Genomic DNA, 16299 nt, shown 5'->3' on the forward strand with positions numbered 1-16299 from the left:
AATCCTGTGAACTGGCTTCATCACTCTGTTCTCCTCCCCCATGGATAGCTGATGTGTGATGAGTGTTCTGGAGCACTATGGCTGCCGTCGCATTGTCCAGCTGGGGCTGCATTTGGTGGTGGTTGTGGAAGAGGGGAGTCCCCATTACCTGTAAAGCACTTTGAGTGGAGTGTCCAGAAAAGTGGTATCAGTGTTAGGAATTATTAATTATTAGTACTTCTTAGTGAAGAAGGGAACAAATTATTTCTGAGCTTTGCTTTATTATAAAGGGATGTATAACTGCAGTCATGGAGGGCCACAGTCCTGCAGGTCTTACAGATCTCTTTAGATCTCCAAGACCTGAACAATCAAGGAAAGGACTCCTGCAGTTAAGAGAAGATTTAAGTGCTGGGATGTAACAAAAATGTCAGAAATGTGTACCTTCCAAGTCTGGTGTTGTGGTGCTCTTCTTATCAGAGTTCAGTGTCCAGATAGTTTCAACAGTATCAGTAACAGTCTTGAAGTCCCACCTTGTGGGGATAATACACTGGATGTTTTATCATAGTATGTTCTAAGCAGGACTGAAATGAGCACCCATAACCCATAACAGAGAACGTACGGGCATGAAGCTAACCAGACACAGCACTACTGTATCTGCTTGCTTGGTTCTGCTGCAGGAGGTGGAGGAGATATTTACACCAGTGAGCAGAAAGGTCAGGCAAAAACTGTGCCCCAAGTTAGAGTGAAATCATTTTGGTATGACTTGCAACAGCCTGACATTCTAACAATAGTCATTGTTTTTTAGCTGGAATCAGATTACACAACCCGTTTAAAGCATTACAAAAGCAGAAAATGCGTGGAGCTTATGCAGACTGGAATGTTATTGAAAACAACTTTAGCAGGACCACTCACAGTACTATCCCTGACAGACAGCCTCTACATTTAGTCTGTTGCATGATTCATAGTCTTCAGTCTGATGGTCAGAGTGCTGCCACCTAAACATGGCACCATGTTCCACCTGTTTGCCAGCATTTGTCTGGATCAAGCACTTGTCATTTCTGTGCAATTATTTTGTTTCAGTAGTTCTGAATTTTTCCTACGAATTGTAAGCAAGCTATTCACGGTGTTGTTCCTCTACTATACAGTTTGCCTTCATGTTTGACACTTTGCCAGTACCCCCTATGAAGACGCTCTGTGAAACTTCTCAAAACTAAATATGCCCCACTTGTAATGTCACATCATGGAATATAGTCACTTACACCAAGGAAGCTATAGAAGTAACCGTTCTGTTTACCTATAGAAACATGCTTTTATAACCAGTGTTGTCTATGTGCTCAGTATGTGAAAAAATAACTGCTTTTGCACAGTGCAATACTCAGGGTCAAACCTTGACTTTTCTGTCAGCATGTCATTTTTGCCTCCTTTTACAAATGAATCTAGCGGCAATGATGATGGCAGCAAAGGTAGAAGTGAGACAAATCTCGATCCTCTCTCACAAGCCTTGCTTCATGTATCCTCCTAAGGATTCAGTGATCAAGTGAAAGATAGAACTGCATTTAGAGTTCTCTGACCTGAGAATAACTGCTCATTTTAAACTTTAGGGTGTTGCATGTGCTCTATAGCACCAAGGTAATGTTAGTCCAGCTATGTAAAGTCCCAACAATTCTAGCAGATGACTCATTATGTTTACCAACTAAGCACACTATGAGAAAATAGTCAAGTTTCTCTACTCCCTTGTATAAGAATGGATAAATTGCAGCACATCTGAGCTTCTTCCCTCAAACACGGGGGTTTCTCTCTTCATGCTTCTAGCTGCACTGCCTCCTGCTTTCTATTCTGCTTCTGTCTGAATCACTGAACCTTAGCATTAGGGCTTACAAGCTTTAAAACAGCTGCAAAAAAATTCCCTCTCAGCTTGTACTGCAGTTCCCAGTGCATAGAAGAATAAGATTAGCTGGCCAGTTTCAGTCATAGTTTAGACTCTTTTGTATTGAGAAACACCTGGAAAAATTATTTTATATAAGAACTTGCTTTCAAAGAAAGGGATGAAAGGCCCACATTACTTGAAAGCAATTAATTTAATCATTGTGCTTTATGAATCATGGGTTAATCTTGATCTCAAAATGAGGTCAATTGTCTGTAAACCATACTCTAGTGCATTATGTTAATAGCTAATTCTGTTTTCCCTAAACAGCAAGGCTGGGCACTCAAGATTTCACTATCTCTGGAGTCATATTGCTCAGCAATTTGTCTAATTGGCAACTGTAGGTTAACAAAAAAAAACAAGATTCATCCTCTTTATTGCATAACTAACTGTCTGTGCATGTAACTTCTAACCACTGTTGCATTAAAGAAATACTTGAAGCAAGCAGTTTAAGTTGCTGTTTAAAGAACCAGACACTCAAAAACATTTCCTTGTTTATTAAGAGTTTAATAACACATGGTGTAGATCACAGCAATTGAATGAATTGCAATGTATTTATATATTTTATCTAGTATTTATATGGTAAAGCACTTTACATATTGAGGCCCTTCACACTAAAGAGATTAAGAAGGCAAGAAGAAAATAAAGTAAAATAAAGGGGGGAGATGGTTAGGGCTCAATTTAGCTACTTTATCAGGCTCTAAAGGAACAAGGCTGGGATCACAGCTTACTTACTGTCTGCTTGGCACGTTCACTGAGCTGACTTAAATCTTTTCAGTTTGGATGGCTTATATTGGTAGTATTGACTCAAAGTACTGATCACTTGACTGGAACTGACCTGAAGCTCCTGCTTTCAAAATGTTCTTAATCCCCTCTCAGGTGCCAAGTAAGGGACGCAGCAGCATGATAAATGCAATCGCTGCATCTATAAAAAATCACATCTTAATAATCAAGATGATTCCTACACCAATACTCTGTAGAAATGTGCAATTTCTAGCAACAGCATAAAATACATCTAAGTACTTTCACTTTTTGTGATTAATCATTAGATAGTTTTCAGCTAGTATTTCAGATTATAATATTGTTAATATATTGGACTAAAAATCTCAAGATTGAGGACACTGATTCTTACCAATTAAATCTTAAGAGTTTAAGAACAATATAGGCTCCAAGACCATTTCCTTCTATGGGCGGAAGCTGGAAGTATTTATGAAGGACATGGACTCAGGAACGAGTTTAATGGCAAATGTTTTCATGCTGCCCTGCAAGAAATTATAGCACTACTTCTCCCTGCCTATATCACATTTACGCTGGCAAGCAGGAAGCCCAACCTTTTCAACATCTCCCTTTCATAAACGACTACAATTGGACCATAAAATGAAGGATTTAAAAAAATTAAAATATAACTTCTCAGCAACTATTAGAATGGGCACTCAGATTTACAGCTGTTTTTCTAGTCTTTCAGCTGCAACATTTAACCTCACCAAAACCTGATCTAAAGGGGTTACTCCAATCCACATTATTGTCCATACAAGATGCCTTGTACGCTTGCACAGATTAAATGTTGCATTAATGTACTTGTACACTTTATTCAGGAACAAACCCTTTACATCACATTTTAGGAGGCTTCCCTTCTGTTTGACCGCCTATACGCTAAGGGATCCTCCAACAACAATTCCTCACAGAGTCAAAAATGCACTCTTCCCATCTTTCCATGCACCAGACTTATGGATCCATCGGTCTCCAGGCCCACACCAGGAGAGAATAATCCATTTCATGTCTTCAGAGAACTCGTGCGATACCACTTCCCAGCACAGGACAGAGAAACCAGACAAGTCTTGACAGGGCAGCAAAGAAAGTATTTCAGGATAACGTGTGCGAAGATCAGCGATTACAGTGGCTCACTCCAAAATTCTCAACAGCCAATTTCTCATGTTCTCACTTCTGCAAGAAAAAAAAGGAGCAAATCGTGAGGAAGTCAGACACCATTGATATACTGTATAATGTGGAGCAGTATACGGAAGGCTCTCGTTAGAAAATCTTGAAATATGCTATAAAATAGCTTGATGAACAAATACTTTGACAGCACACAAGCCCAGCCTGTATGTCGATCTATGTAAGGTGGGTGTTTGAGATATAAAATGAAGTACACATTATTCACCAATACTTCTATCTTCTTGAAAAGCATGGTATTTATCAAATTATTTTCTCTAAACCTCTCCATTAAACTTCATGTAAATGTGAACAGCCCAAAGGAGATTTACTAATGGTCTGGGAGTCTCACCTGTATGGGTGCCTTATACAGCCACTTCTCCATGTCCCCTTTCAGTGTCATACATGCAAACAGGTCCGAAAACGAGGTAGGGCCATTCTGCTCCTGAAATCAAAACAAGGCAGGTCATTTTCATTGGCTCATCGGACTAGAGCTCATCTTAGTTTCTGAAGAATTAGAATAGAGTGCATGCAACTCCACCATGCTCCCCCAAAAGGTTAATTTTGTACAAGAAAAACATAAAAAGGACTGTGGTTATCAGATCGCAAAATTAATAAAACAAAAAACAGACTTACTGGAGCTCTCTTGCGCAGCAGCCACTTGTCTTCCTCTGTGCTGGTGTAAATTGGAGTTTCTTTTTTGGTGCATGGGGCAGGAAGGCTAGGTTTTCGTCTGGGCATCAGCCAATCTTCGGGATTGAAAGAAACTTTGAAGGGGTCCTTGCACTTCAATTCAGGCTCTTCCTGGGTGGTCTTCTCCTGTTCCTGGGGTTGAAGTGTCAGCCCATATGAGGGGAAAGACGAAGCAGGCACTTCTTTCTTCCTGGGGTGCAGCCAGCGATCTATATCATTCACATAGGACTCCTCAAGGACCTTGTTCTTATCCAGCGGCATGCCATTCTTGTCTCGCCCCTCCTTCTTGAACAGCAAGCCACAAAGGGCCTCCCTGCCACAGTTTTCCTCACACACGCAGTCCAAGAAGCTTCCACAGGGCTCATTGGCCTTGCACACCTGCTCCACGCGGACGGTTTCCGTAGAGCTGGTGGCAGCCGGGCTGGGAGAAGGGCTATGCTTCAGGCACTTCAGGGCTCCCAGGTTCTCGATCTCGACGGCCTTGGACTGACCTCGGCAGGCACCGCAGCTGTCATCGTACTTGACCAGCCAGTCGCTGGCGCGAAAGGGCTCTGAAAACGGCCAGAACATCGTCTTCGGCTTGTCATCAGCGTGGCTCTTGTTCTCGGCGAGCTCCTCTTTCTCCTCTGTGGGCGAGGTCACGAGCCAATCCTTAAGGTCCTCAGTCTCCTGCCCTTCCTCTCCCTCACTTAGGTTGAGATCCGCATCCTCAATCTTTTCAATAGACATCATGGTGCTGCTGCTGGTCTCGCTCACAGAGCGCTCCCTAGGGGGCACCCTATCCTTCAGCACCCAGGCCTCCACATCTGTCTTTGTGCACATTTTGTCAAATTCAAACTGTGCAAAAGGACAGCTCAGCTGGTAAGAAAAAACATGTATGGAATGCCATGTGAGAAATCAACATGCACATCTGGTACCTGCGGTTTATGTTCTTTCATAATCATTCTAGCTAAAAAAAGTCATTGTCATTTACGGTTTTTAACTGTATTATAAGGACCTTGTTAATAATTAAATCAGTGGTTCTCAAACTTTTTGGACCAAGTACCACCCCTAATCCAACCAAAGCATCCAAGTACCACCTACAAGTCATCATCTCATAGGAACCCCAGAAATTCTCAATGACCAACATGAGCGCGCATGCACACACTCACACATACATATAATAAATATTATAATAATAAACTTTTTTTGATATAGCGCCTTTAAAGTTGGCTTCTCAAAGTGTTTTACGGAAAAAAAAACATTAACAACTACTAATAAAAAAGCACCATTTCAGTGAGAGGGCTGAGCCTGTTTAGTTGAGCAAAGCAGAGGTGAATTAATTTTTCGAGCCTTGATACAATTCACAACAGAGTCTAACAGATATTAAATCGTCAGGCATTTTCTTGACGGCAAAGGTCTCACGGTGGATGTTGTAATGCGTACATTAATTTCTGGAGCAACCTCTCTAATTCGTGCAACTACACCGTTATGTCGGCTTGTCATTGCTCTAGCACTGCCTGTACAAACTCAGACGCATTTTATCCAGTCGAGGCCATTCTCTCCAATAAAGTCATTCAGAAGCTCAAATATTTGCTCTCCTGTAGTTGCAGTTGGTAGCGGTTTACAGAACAGAAAGTTTTCATGGGACATACCCTCAAACTCGTATCTAACGTAAACGAGCAAATTGACCAAATCGACTACAGACTCATCTAATTGCAGTGAAAAACATCTGCTCATCTTAACGCGCTCTATGAGTGTACTTTTGACATAACCCTTCATTTCAATAATTCTATGAATGACTGTGTCTTTCACGGGGAGGGGGGCAGCAGGTCGAGCTGTTTAGCAGCCTTTTCTTTACACATAATACGTGTCAGCTCTTTTGCCAATGGTAAATAAGGTTCTTCAAAAATAGTGTAGCTTACCTGCTTTAGCAATCCCCAAGTCTGCATTTTTCCGCGTTTCCGTTTTTATTTCTGTATTTAAAGTTTTTATTTCATGCGCATGGGAGCGAAACAGACGCTCGGTGTATTTTTCTCAAATTAGAACAGTTCTTAAATATTTTTCTGTTATCACGCTTTCGTGTGCTCACAAGATTACCTACATTCGTAGCACATATTTCTATGCATTCCTGTGTTTACAAAGTTGGCATTGTTCAAAATCATGCACATTCTCCTTTCTCCCTATTTGCTGGAGATACAGTAGCTTTTTTTTAAATACAATTGGTCACTTGCATCTGTAGCACGCATTCCTATAGAGTGGTATAGAATTACAGAGTATCTCTCGTGTCCACTGAAGTATTAGCGCGCACTGTATCGTAGTACGTAGGCTGCATATTTGACACGTATTAAAATACAAAATATGAAAACCCGTCCCGATTTTTCAGTGCACACCACACAGTTCCAGGGTCATTTGGCGTTCCACTTGGCGGCACGCCACGTACCACTGCCGGTACGCGTACCACAGTTTGAGAACCACTGATCTAAATAAATGGAAAGACTACAGACACATCTATTAAGTGCCTCAGCCTGTCTCACCTGGCTCTTCTCCTTGGGTTTGTACAGCCAGTCGTCGAGGTTGAAGCTCAACTGGCATCCTGACTGAGGACTGGAACCCGAAGAACTTTTCAGAATCCAGTTATCAAGTTCTGTCCAAAGTTTAGATTCCACCTTCTGTGGGACACAAAAATATGAAGCCATGAAATACTCATACCCACCACTTTGTCAATCACAATGTGGCTTACACATATCTCCCCATAAAATCCTTGTAAACAAGACACAGCGATTGAGTACAAAGACATGGAAAAGAAAATGAAAGCTTACCGGCTGTGTATAAGCCAAGGGGCAATTCTGAAAGAGCCAGACATCGTCCAAGGAGCTTTTACTTGGTGGTGAACTAATAGAAAGGTTCTCCGTCCCCTAAAAAAGTAAGACAGTTGTCATTAAGGAATAAGTGGGGAGGGGGGGGGGATAAATCATGAAAATATTTTTAACAATGGGCTAGGCTAGAAAAGACTATACTCATTTTAGAGAATGTAGATCTCAGTCTTCAGGTATCACTGAATGCCTTAAGTAACTTACATTAAATAGTAGCTTAACTGCTGTAATACAATCATTACAGGACATAACTTTTCGAGTGAAGCATTTTAGATTCAACACACCGCCTGAACTGCTCACCAAAACTCCAAATCATACCGGAAAGCAAAATGGAGCCATAGGGTGCGTATGCGTAAATCCCTGGGCCCGGCTGACTTGTCAGCATGCGGCGGCAACACCTGGAGAGGACTCCCACATACCTTAGTTTCAATGGTCCCAAAGGAAGTGATGGCTTGGCGGAGAGAGCGGATGTCGGCTTGAAAACTCATCTCGGGAGTCTCCTCGGGCTTCAGGTTCAGGCTGGACAACCTGCACAAAGACACAGTGGAGAGTTAATCAGCAAAGCCAGCTCATGCTCATAGGATAGTCTAGATTTACTGTTTATTTTATTCAGCAGTGAATTTCAATACAACCACCAATAAACCTGGTACTTACAAAATTACAATTCTACAATTTTTCAGTCCTTAGTTTTGAAACTGGCTTATTCTTTTTACCCAAGTAGAAACTGTGGAAAAAAACAAATCTAATTCACAAGAGGCAGAAGTAAAGTAGTTCTTACTTCTCCAGGCAGCTGGTGATCTGATTGGCCAGGTTGTTGCTGTTGTTATTTTCCAACTGATAAATGAGAAAGTTCAACTGACCCAGAAGCTGAAATAAGGAGGAAGCTGTTAAAATCAAGACCCACATGAGGTACGCTTGAGACAATGTAAGAAACCTGTTATCACTGTACAAATCAGATCTTGATTCAAATCTCTTCTGCACAAAAATAAGTTTTCTCCTACTTATAAAGCTCTGGGTAATCGTGCACAGCAAACAGAACTCAAATTACAAAGAAGCAGTACATCTCCAAGTAATACTGAATACACAGAAGCCAAGAGCATCTCTCACTAAGAATATAGCCACACAACACAGTATAAACAGATACAGTTGAAGAGCAGCTGACTCACACAGTGGAGCTGGTGGTGCTGCTGTTGTAGTGCCTCTTCTTTAAGATGCTGAACAATCTCAATCTGCTCCAGCAGCCAGACTTCACGAGAGCGCAAGACCTCCAGGTGCCTGCTGATACAGCTATGGATCTGGGCCTTCACCTATACAGAGAGAGAAAGCCATACAAAACAGGTAAGTCCAGCACTAAACTGCATATCCATGTCAGAAGTAGCCAAGTACTCCAGCTGAGTTGCACGAATACTCCCAAGTCTGAGTATGTCCCACCACTTCTGAAAAGTTCACGAGGTTAAGAAAAAAATGGAGAGAAAAGCAGCACCACTATACTCATTCATAATATTCTCCACAGAATTATACTGTTCAATACAGACATACTATTTAACCTCTAAGATACAGTATATAGTATTTTATTCAACTTCATGGAACATAACAACCTGAATTATGATCAACCATTTCTGCGGCAAAAAATATATCCAGCTTACCTGTTTAAAACAATTCTAGAGAAAACCTGATGAACTTGCCAGCATGTGCTCACTGCATGTCTTTAGACCGTGCTGTGCATCGCTTTGGCCGTCTCCTGGCTAATGCCTGCTTTATAAAGGCTGGCCCACGTGTCAAAACATGCTATCACAGATCATGTGTGGTTTTTCCCCAATCGGCAGATCCTACTACATGATCTCAGCGAAGTGGTGAGAACTGCCCACATAAGGACACAGAGCTCCCTGTAACAAAGTTAAGCAGGGCAGGTGTGTCCTTTGGGATTAATGTGCACAGATGTCCAACAACAAAGAATACTTACAGCTCCATAAACACAAATGGAAATTGTTAGGACGGATAGCAGATGACTCAAGTTTCAGTCTTCTGCTGTAACCAGTGATTGAGAAGCCAAATACACTGCTCTTTCAAGGCCAGGCTCTTCTCACCTCATTTCAGATACCATTTTCTTTTTTTAAAAAAGGGACCTAATTCATTAAAAAACAAAACTTGCATCTATACAGGTAGCTCCCTCTTCACAGGAAAATGAAAACTAATGGCGTTATTAAACTGACCAAACAAAAAGAATTCTCACACCTAGCATGTGTTCTTGAATCGGTACCCAAGAAGGATTGACTTTACAATACTGTGTAGCAAATAAATGCAAAGTAAGCTTGGTAGTAAATATTTGATGCATGTGGCTTGTACATCCCGATTGGCTGCAAACATTATTGAGAATTTTGAGAATTGCTCTTGAGGAATCTGGTCTTCCCCAAGTACACAAATAAATGAAAATGTGCAATCCGCAATTCCTAATCCATATTATGCAGTCCCTTTCATTTGAAGGTTCCTGCTCCATCGTGAGGACCAAACCCCACTGCCTCACCTCTCTGGAGTTGTCTCTCAGCTGCAGCTCTGCTCTTGTGACTCCAGAAATGGACGCCTCCAGTTGGCAGCGTGCTTGCAGGCACCTCCTGAGAGAGTCCCTGTCACGATCTTCCACAGCGGATGACATTCTGCAACCTGGATGAGAGAAACATGCTGCAGTGACTCGTTCCTCCTGCTAATGTAACTCAACAGTACAAAAACAGCCCCAGATCTTCATGAGCTGCTTGAAAGCTTAATCGTCAAATAAACAATGAAACGTTCGATGTGAAAACCAATTAAATGACTGACAAAACTCGCCCCTTCACTAAATGCAGAAAGATGCTAATTAAGAACAGAAAGACAAATCACTATTCCTCGGCAGAAAACCTTTAATTTAACAGAAACTCAGAAGGACAAATCAGTCTGTTATTTGTATACACTGTCACTGGGAAGTACTAACCAAGGTTAATCTTGTGGCCATTTTCAAGATTCCCAGACAGCACTATTTTTAGATCAACAAGTTTAACATCTTAAACACAAGATGTTCCTTCATCTTAAACACAAAACAATACAGCACACGCTTCTCCAAAGATTCAATCAAATGTCCAATATGTATTCAAATGAATATGAAAGAGCCCCTAAAAATACTTCATGATGTAAAAGAAAAACATTTTTGTCCCAGAGAGAAAAATGTCAGAATTATTTCACTTCCCAGCAACAGTTTTCTTCCTATCCCTATCCCAGTCCAAACCTGTCTAGGTGTGCACTTAAGGTTCCATGGAAAAACAATGGCATTCATGCAAAGCTATAACAGGACTTTCCTGTTACACGTGGCTTAGTGTCATACCCACTGTGAAACGCCTGTGATTAGTGGTTGCCCTCAACATACCCAAAAATAACAGCACACATCACTGAGGATGGACTGAAATAATGAGCCCAGGATTAACCTGTACCCGAGCACAATCCCCTGCTGTTTATAAATCCACCAATTCCCCAGCCAGGTCAGAATGCACTTCCGCTGATTACACAAAGCACATGTTTTACTCAACAGTTAAATATAATGCAACACTGCAACAATGATTTCTTGTGAAGAAAAGGCAGAAATAGTAAATTACCTCAGTGTTAAATCTTATGTGAAACATTTCTAATTACTTCAGTGTTGGGGGGTTGAAATGCTCTATTTTTAGAGGCTCTGCTCCAAAGGCACTGTTCAGCTCTGGGGTGTAATTAGGTTCTTGGTCATACAGCCTGCATACAGGTCATACAGCCTGCAGTTTTGTCAGCCATACAAAAAGGCAGAGCTGACAGCATCTGGCACAACAACTGAGAAAGGGGATCAGGCAGTACACAGCGTGCCGGGACACAGAAGACCCTTCAATAATCACACTGCAGCCTACAGGAGATCTCTACAACCAGTCAATGGTAAACTATTTTCCTCATACAGAAAAGCAAAGCCTGAAACACGGGGAAGTATGATAGGATAAAGGAGTTCTCTGGTGAAATATACACTTTTGGCACTGGCATTTATGAATAAGAATCTAGGAGCAAGCTTAGAGATGGGAGAATGGGACAGCTGACCATCTAATAGAGATGCAAACAGCTTCACCACTGTGCATAAATCCTGCATTCGTGATTAGGATACATTTTTGCAATGCCTTTTTTATGCACAGTGAATAGCTACTGTGGAGCATTAGCCTCAACATTTTACATTTCACTAAAGCTCACAGGGCAAACAGATAAAACTTTTGATATGCATGAACATCTAGCTTCATTGCAGTAATGATCAGTAAGGCCCTAGCAATAGAGATAAATATAAAGATGAAGATGAAGTTTCTCTAACCAAAGCATTAAGTCACAATGCTTTAGTACACCTTACAAAGTAAAATTCTTCCTTTGGTTTCAAGTTTAAAAAAAAATCCTGAGCACTAAAATGGCAACCTTCAACGTTTCAGTTTCCATTCCCTCTCCCAGTCATTATCTGACTGCCCTTGAGAAACTATTTCCTTCATCAGTCTTGTAAATATGCATGTTCTTCCTCGTCTCAGCTTCTTTCCCTTTCCAATGCTTTGGGAATATTTACTATTTAGGTTGTGATTCAGAGCTGTTTTCAGTACATATTCTTGCCGCGTTTAAAAAAACAACAACTCCATCCCACTAACTGGTAAGAACTGCATCAGCCTTCTCTGCAGCACTGTCCTCTCCACAGATCTCCTGCCTCTGCGCCTTCCTAATAACAAAACCCTAATTCTGCGATGCATTTTATCACTGTTCCGATTTAGACACGATCCAGTCTCTCCAACTCTCCAAGGCAAAGCGAACAAAGACCGACAGCTCCAAAACAGTGACATATCGATTGCAATACACAAAACAAAACATTTTATAAATGCAACAGTATTGCATGCACATGCGTACGGCCTTGATAATCAAAATTCGGTTAACATGGTGTTCCTGAACAACAAAGAGCCTGAGAAACTTGAGGTACCGTTCCCTCGGACACCGAGCTCGCACAGGGAGGTTTCAAGACTGAACTTGCAAGCCGCAGGACTGTGTCAACACGTTGGCATTTTATTTATTCTCAGACAGCAGTGACAACCCGGTGTCTGTAACCCCACCGGCTTTAGATCCAGGTTCTGCCTTCACGTCGTAAGGCGCAAAAATATTTTGGCAGTGAAAATCTTTTCTTCCACCCTAGACTAAACCGAGACACTTGCAGGATTTTTAACGACTTAATACTCAACGGATGGTTCTTTAAAACCGTTTTTCATAACTGACCCACCCAAATCAAGTTAACGAGGTAGTTTCTTTAAAATCCTGCGATATACCTCTCTGTGCATATACGAGTGCCTATCGTAAAAAGAAAACAGAAAGCTATTGTATTGCACCGACATGGTTGCCTAGCTTTCTCCTTCTAGTTAAAATGGTGTTGACTTTCTGTAACAACAGGAATTGAATACCGAAAACCCAGCGTAAACGACCTCACCTAATCTCGTTGCTGCTCTTTTCCGATACGTCAGCCGTTCTGTTCTCTTCCGAGCTCTGGCTGCTGAAACCCAAGCTACCGGCCTGCCACCCGGGTTATCTTCCCCGGCTGGAAACTCTTATCTAACGCGTCTCTCTACGTCAGCAGGAAAGTGGCAGCCGATCCGCCACAGTCAGCTCTGCGTTCTGCACGTACACCACGAGGAAGGGGGCGCTCAGAGGACAAGCAGAGCGCAGCGATAAGAGAAACGCTTCAACTTCGAGGGGGACCGAAACGGACACAAGACGGACACGTTTTTTTTCTGCTTATATCATTTTGCATACACAAACCAGCACATTAGCCCTAGCCCTAATAATCTACTGCAAGAAGCCGACAAATAATACATTTTCCAGGCTTATTTTCTCTAACCTGTTAACCTGAATTACATGACTACCACAAAATGTCTATACAAAAGTCAGATAAGTGTGGACTTTTGCTCACTTTTGCTGCATTTAGACCTTTATATTAATTTAGTTAAAATGATTCAAGCTAAACACCTGACACGCATCTCACTTAAATGATTAAAAAAACGTGTTGGAAAAAAATGTAAAATAGAATATTTGCTATTGAAACAAATTTAGAATAGACTGTTCCCTTAAAAACCTCGTAACAGTTGAGTTTTCTTTCAACGGGCATAATAAATTAATCCTAATCCTAACCAGCTCATTGATTTTGATTCCGCGTGCTTTTTACGCAGTTAAAACGCTTCGGGATTATTTTTGATTACATTCAAAACTGCTCAGCTGCCCACCTAATACGCACATGGATCAACTGAGACCTATAGGAATCAATTTTAAATATAAAAACATATTTTAAAAAGCTGTGTGAAGATTTACGTGACAAACATACCGATAAATCATTATTAGTGACTATGGAATTTCATGCATTGCTCATAATTTAAATTCACAAACAATTTCGCCAGATAAAGCACAATATTTATCAACTGGGTACTCAATAGTGGCACTTGGTCCTTGTAGAAGGCGAGGGGAAATTATGCACTGGTAATGCGAGTAATTCTGGTATTACTTGCTTCGCTCAAAAAACTGGTCCCAAACCCTGGTCCTGTGGAAACTCTGCCTGCTGACTGGGTTCAGAGGAGCTCTTACTGCTGCTTACTTGTACTTTATCCTTTACTGCACTCCTCGCTTCAAAACAGGTCCACTTCAAGGGTGCTGGAACTCTGAAACTGGTACATGGGTGAAATTGCAAAGCCTATTTAACTTTTAAAAAGATAAAGGCTTTTTAAAGACCAAATGCTCAAAACGCACAACTGAACTTCAACAGCTTACAATTAAGAACTAGTCTGGAAAGAAAACCGGCAGATAACAGCTGTTCTGTATTCTAAGCGGGAGAAACACTAGTTAAAATACTAAGTGCTGGTGTTCCAGCATTGCACTGTGTGGTTATGTTTGCGAGATTTAGAAACAGGCGTGCATTCCTTACATGTTCAGTCCAGAAAGTATGTCAGAGCATGATGAGAGCTGTCATTTAGCGTTGATTGTTATAAATCAGCGTGAAATATCTGGACCGGAGCTGGGATCCTCCCACAGTCCGGAATTGTCCTGCGTGTTCCTGGACAATAACTCGAGCCGGGGCAAGGGGGCACGCTAGGACGTTTACAATAGGGAGGGGGAGCTGAGGTGGTGGGTCTTTCAAATTTTAATCTCTGCATGCAGCGTGTTCAACCGCCAGCAAGCACACAAACCATACAAGTTACAAGATTAACCCCAGGACGTTCCGGCTGTAAAAAGCAATACAATACGAGCAAGCAAGTAAAATATGCGCTGTTTTAGCAATAGAAAATGTAGCGTTACATAGTTACTTGACACTTAACACACAGGACAGCAATACACGAGTTAAACTCGAAAGTGTTTTAACTTCTGCAAAAACTATGGAACTTAGTTTTGAATCACCTTTTAACTTCTGAACCACGGTATGCAAGGTTAGAAGTTTCTGATAAGAAAAAGCCATCGTTGGAAAGACCGGAAGTGAAAAACAGTGACTACTCACCGATTGTTTATTTTTTAGAACGCCGAGCCTGTTTATTTTACCAAAAAAGATACTTTATATACAAATCCGCTGTAAAATCTAACAAAAAAGCGTTACAATCGAAGCTAGAAAATTTAACAGTGATGCCTTACCTGTCCAGTGTCCGCAAAAGCAAGCCCTGCACCCCGCAAAACTAAATGGAAACGTACTTTAGTGGCCAAGGACAAAATTAATACGTTTTAAGTTTCCGCTTGAAATCTTAACTGCCGAAACGCAGGATCTCAACAAAAATAAATGTCACACAATTAAATATATTTTCGGGATAAAATAAGTTAGAAAGGTAGAACACACCCTTCTAAAAATTAAAAAGAAGAATTTACAGCACAAGAGAACATCACCCTTCCGTTGACCTCTCCCGGCTCTCACAAGCCTCTTCACACCTCTTACCGCACCGGTACTGCTGTTTAATGTCCGTTAGTAAAAATACACACAGCACTACCCGATAGTATAAATGGGACTGTCCTGCCCTGTGTCGACATCAAATCTGACCAAACGACAATCCAACTTCACGGGGACTTTCCAGCGACTTACCTAGAAAGATGACAGTGGGAATCAAATTGTGGATCCTGTGAGCGGTGAGGGGTTAGCTGACCGGCACCAAGGGCAGACTTTATGCAGCTGTTCCTCTCGGATCGATTGTATCCCTTGACCCCACACCACGCTCTCTACCCACGCTGGCTGGGACAGGACGCCACGCCCACGGGCCCCGCTTCTCGCGAGATGTGGCGCAAGACCGGCAGACTGTACACGAAATGTTCGGTAGAGGGCGCTCTCTCCGTACAGTCATTACTGTAACACACCTGTGAATGTTTCACCTTTTTTAATAGGTTTTAAGACCTACTTATAATGCCACGTTCATTTTACGTTTCTCATAACAGAATACCCTGCTATTACGTGTATTACCTCCTCGCTTGTGAGGAGCACGCTAAGTACAGTATAACGTCTGTCTAAGGTCGAACTAAATGTTACTGTTACTGATTTGTCCGAAAGCTTCAATACGTGTTGTTTATAGCGGACTGTTGACCAGTATATGCGTACTGCTCACAGGTATTGAAGTACCACTTCTCGTTTCAACAAATACTGAATGTACAAATTATTGTTTTTCACATTAAGGGCAGGTTTAAAATCCTGAGTCCTGTCTCAAAGTGTGTGAGTACGAAATCACCTCATTTACTGTACGAAATATTTAACTTTGTATAGTTATCTAAAGGCATCATTTTAAATAAGTAAAATACTGAATAACAATATATTCTGATATGATTTCATATTTTCATATATATTACTCATTTAATTAATGCAACAATATCAAGTTTAATAAAGTATTTACTGTTAGAAATAAAATA

General features: G+C 41.3%; 1 protein-coding gene across 3 annotated transcripts; it reads right to left on the reverse strand.

The window, feature by feature from the left end:
- Positions 1 to 2385: 2385 nt before the first annotated feature.
- On the reverse strand, positions 2386 to 15639 carry ncoa4 (nuclear receptor coactivator 4). 3 transcript variants are annotated; one of them, XM_015347855.2, is made up of 11 exons: positions 15488 to 15639; positions 15049 to 15089; positions 9908 to 10044; positions 8550 to 8690; positions 8162 to 8250; positions 7803 to 7911; positions 7330 to 7425; positions 7045 to 7179; positions 4472 to 5386; positions 4188 to 4280; positions 2386 to 3847 (listed from the first exon to the last, which is right to left on the reverse strand). In XM_015347855.2, exons 3-11 carry the CDS (start codon positions 10034 to 10036, stop codon positions 3842 to 3844), a joined length of 1713 nt encoding a protein of 570 aa, XP_015203341.2. In that variant the 5' UTR covers positions 10037 to 10044; positions 15049 to 15089; positions 15488 to 15639; the 3' UTR covers positions 2386 to 3841. The 3 variants fall into 3 exon arrangements, with proteins under 3 accessions (XP_015203341.2, XP_015203340.2, XP_015203339.2); XM_015347854.2 differs by lacking the exon at positions 15049 to 15089; XM_015347853.2 differs by lacking the exons at positions 15049 to 15089; positions 15488 to 15639 and adding an exon at positions 12869 to 13131.
- Positions 15640 to 16299: the final 660 nt, after the last annotated feature.

Source organism: Lepisosteus oculatus, chromosome 4, assembly GCF_040954835.1.
Source record: "Lepisosteus oculatus isolate fLepOcu1 chromosome 4, fLepOcu1.hap2, whole genome shotgun sequence".
Taxonomy (NCBI): domain Eukaryota; kingdom Metazoa; phylum Chordata; class Actinopteri; order Semionotiformes; family Lepisosteidae; genus Lepisosteus; species Lepisosteus oculatus.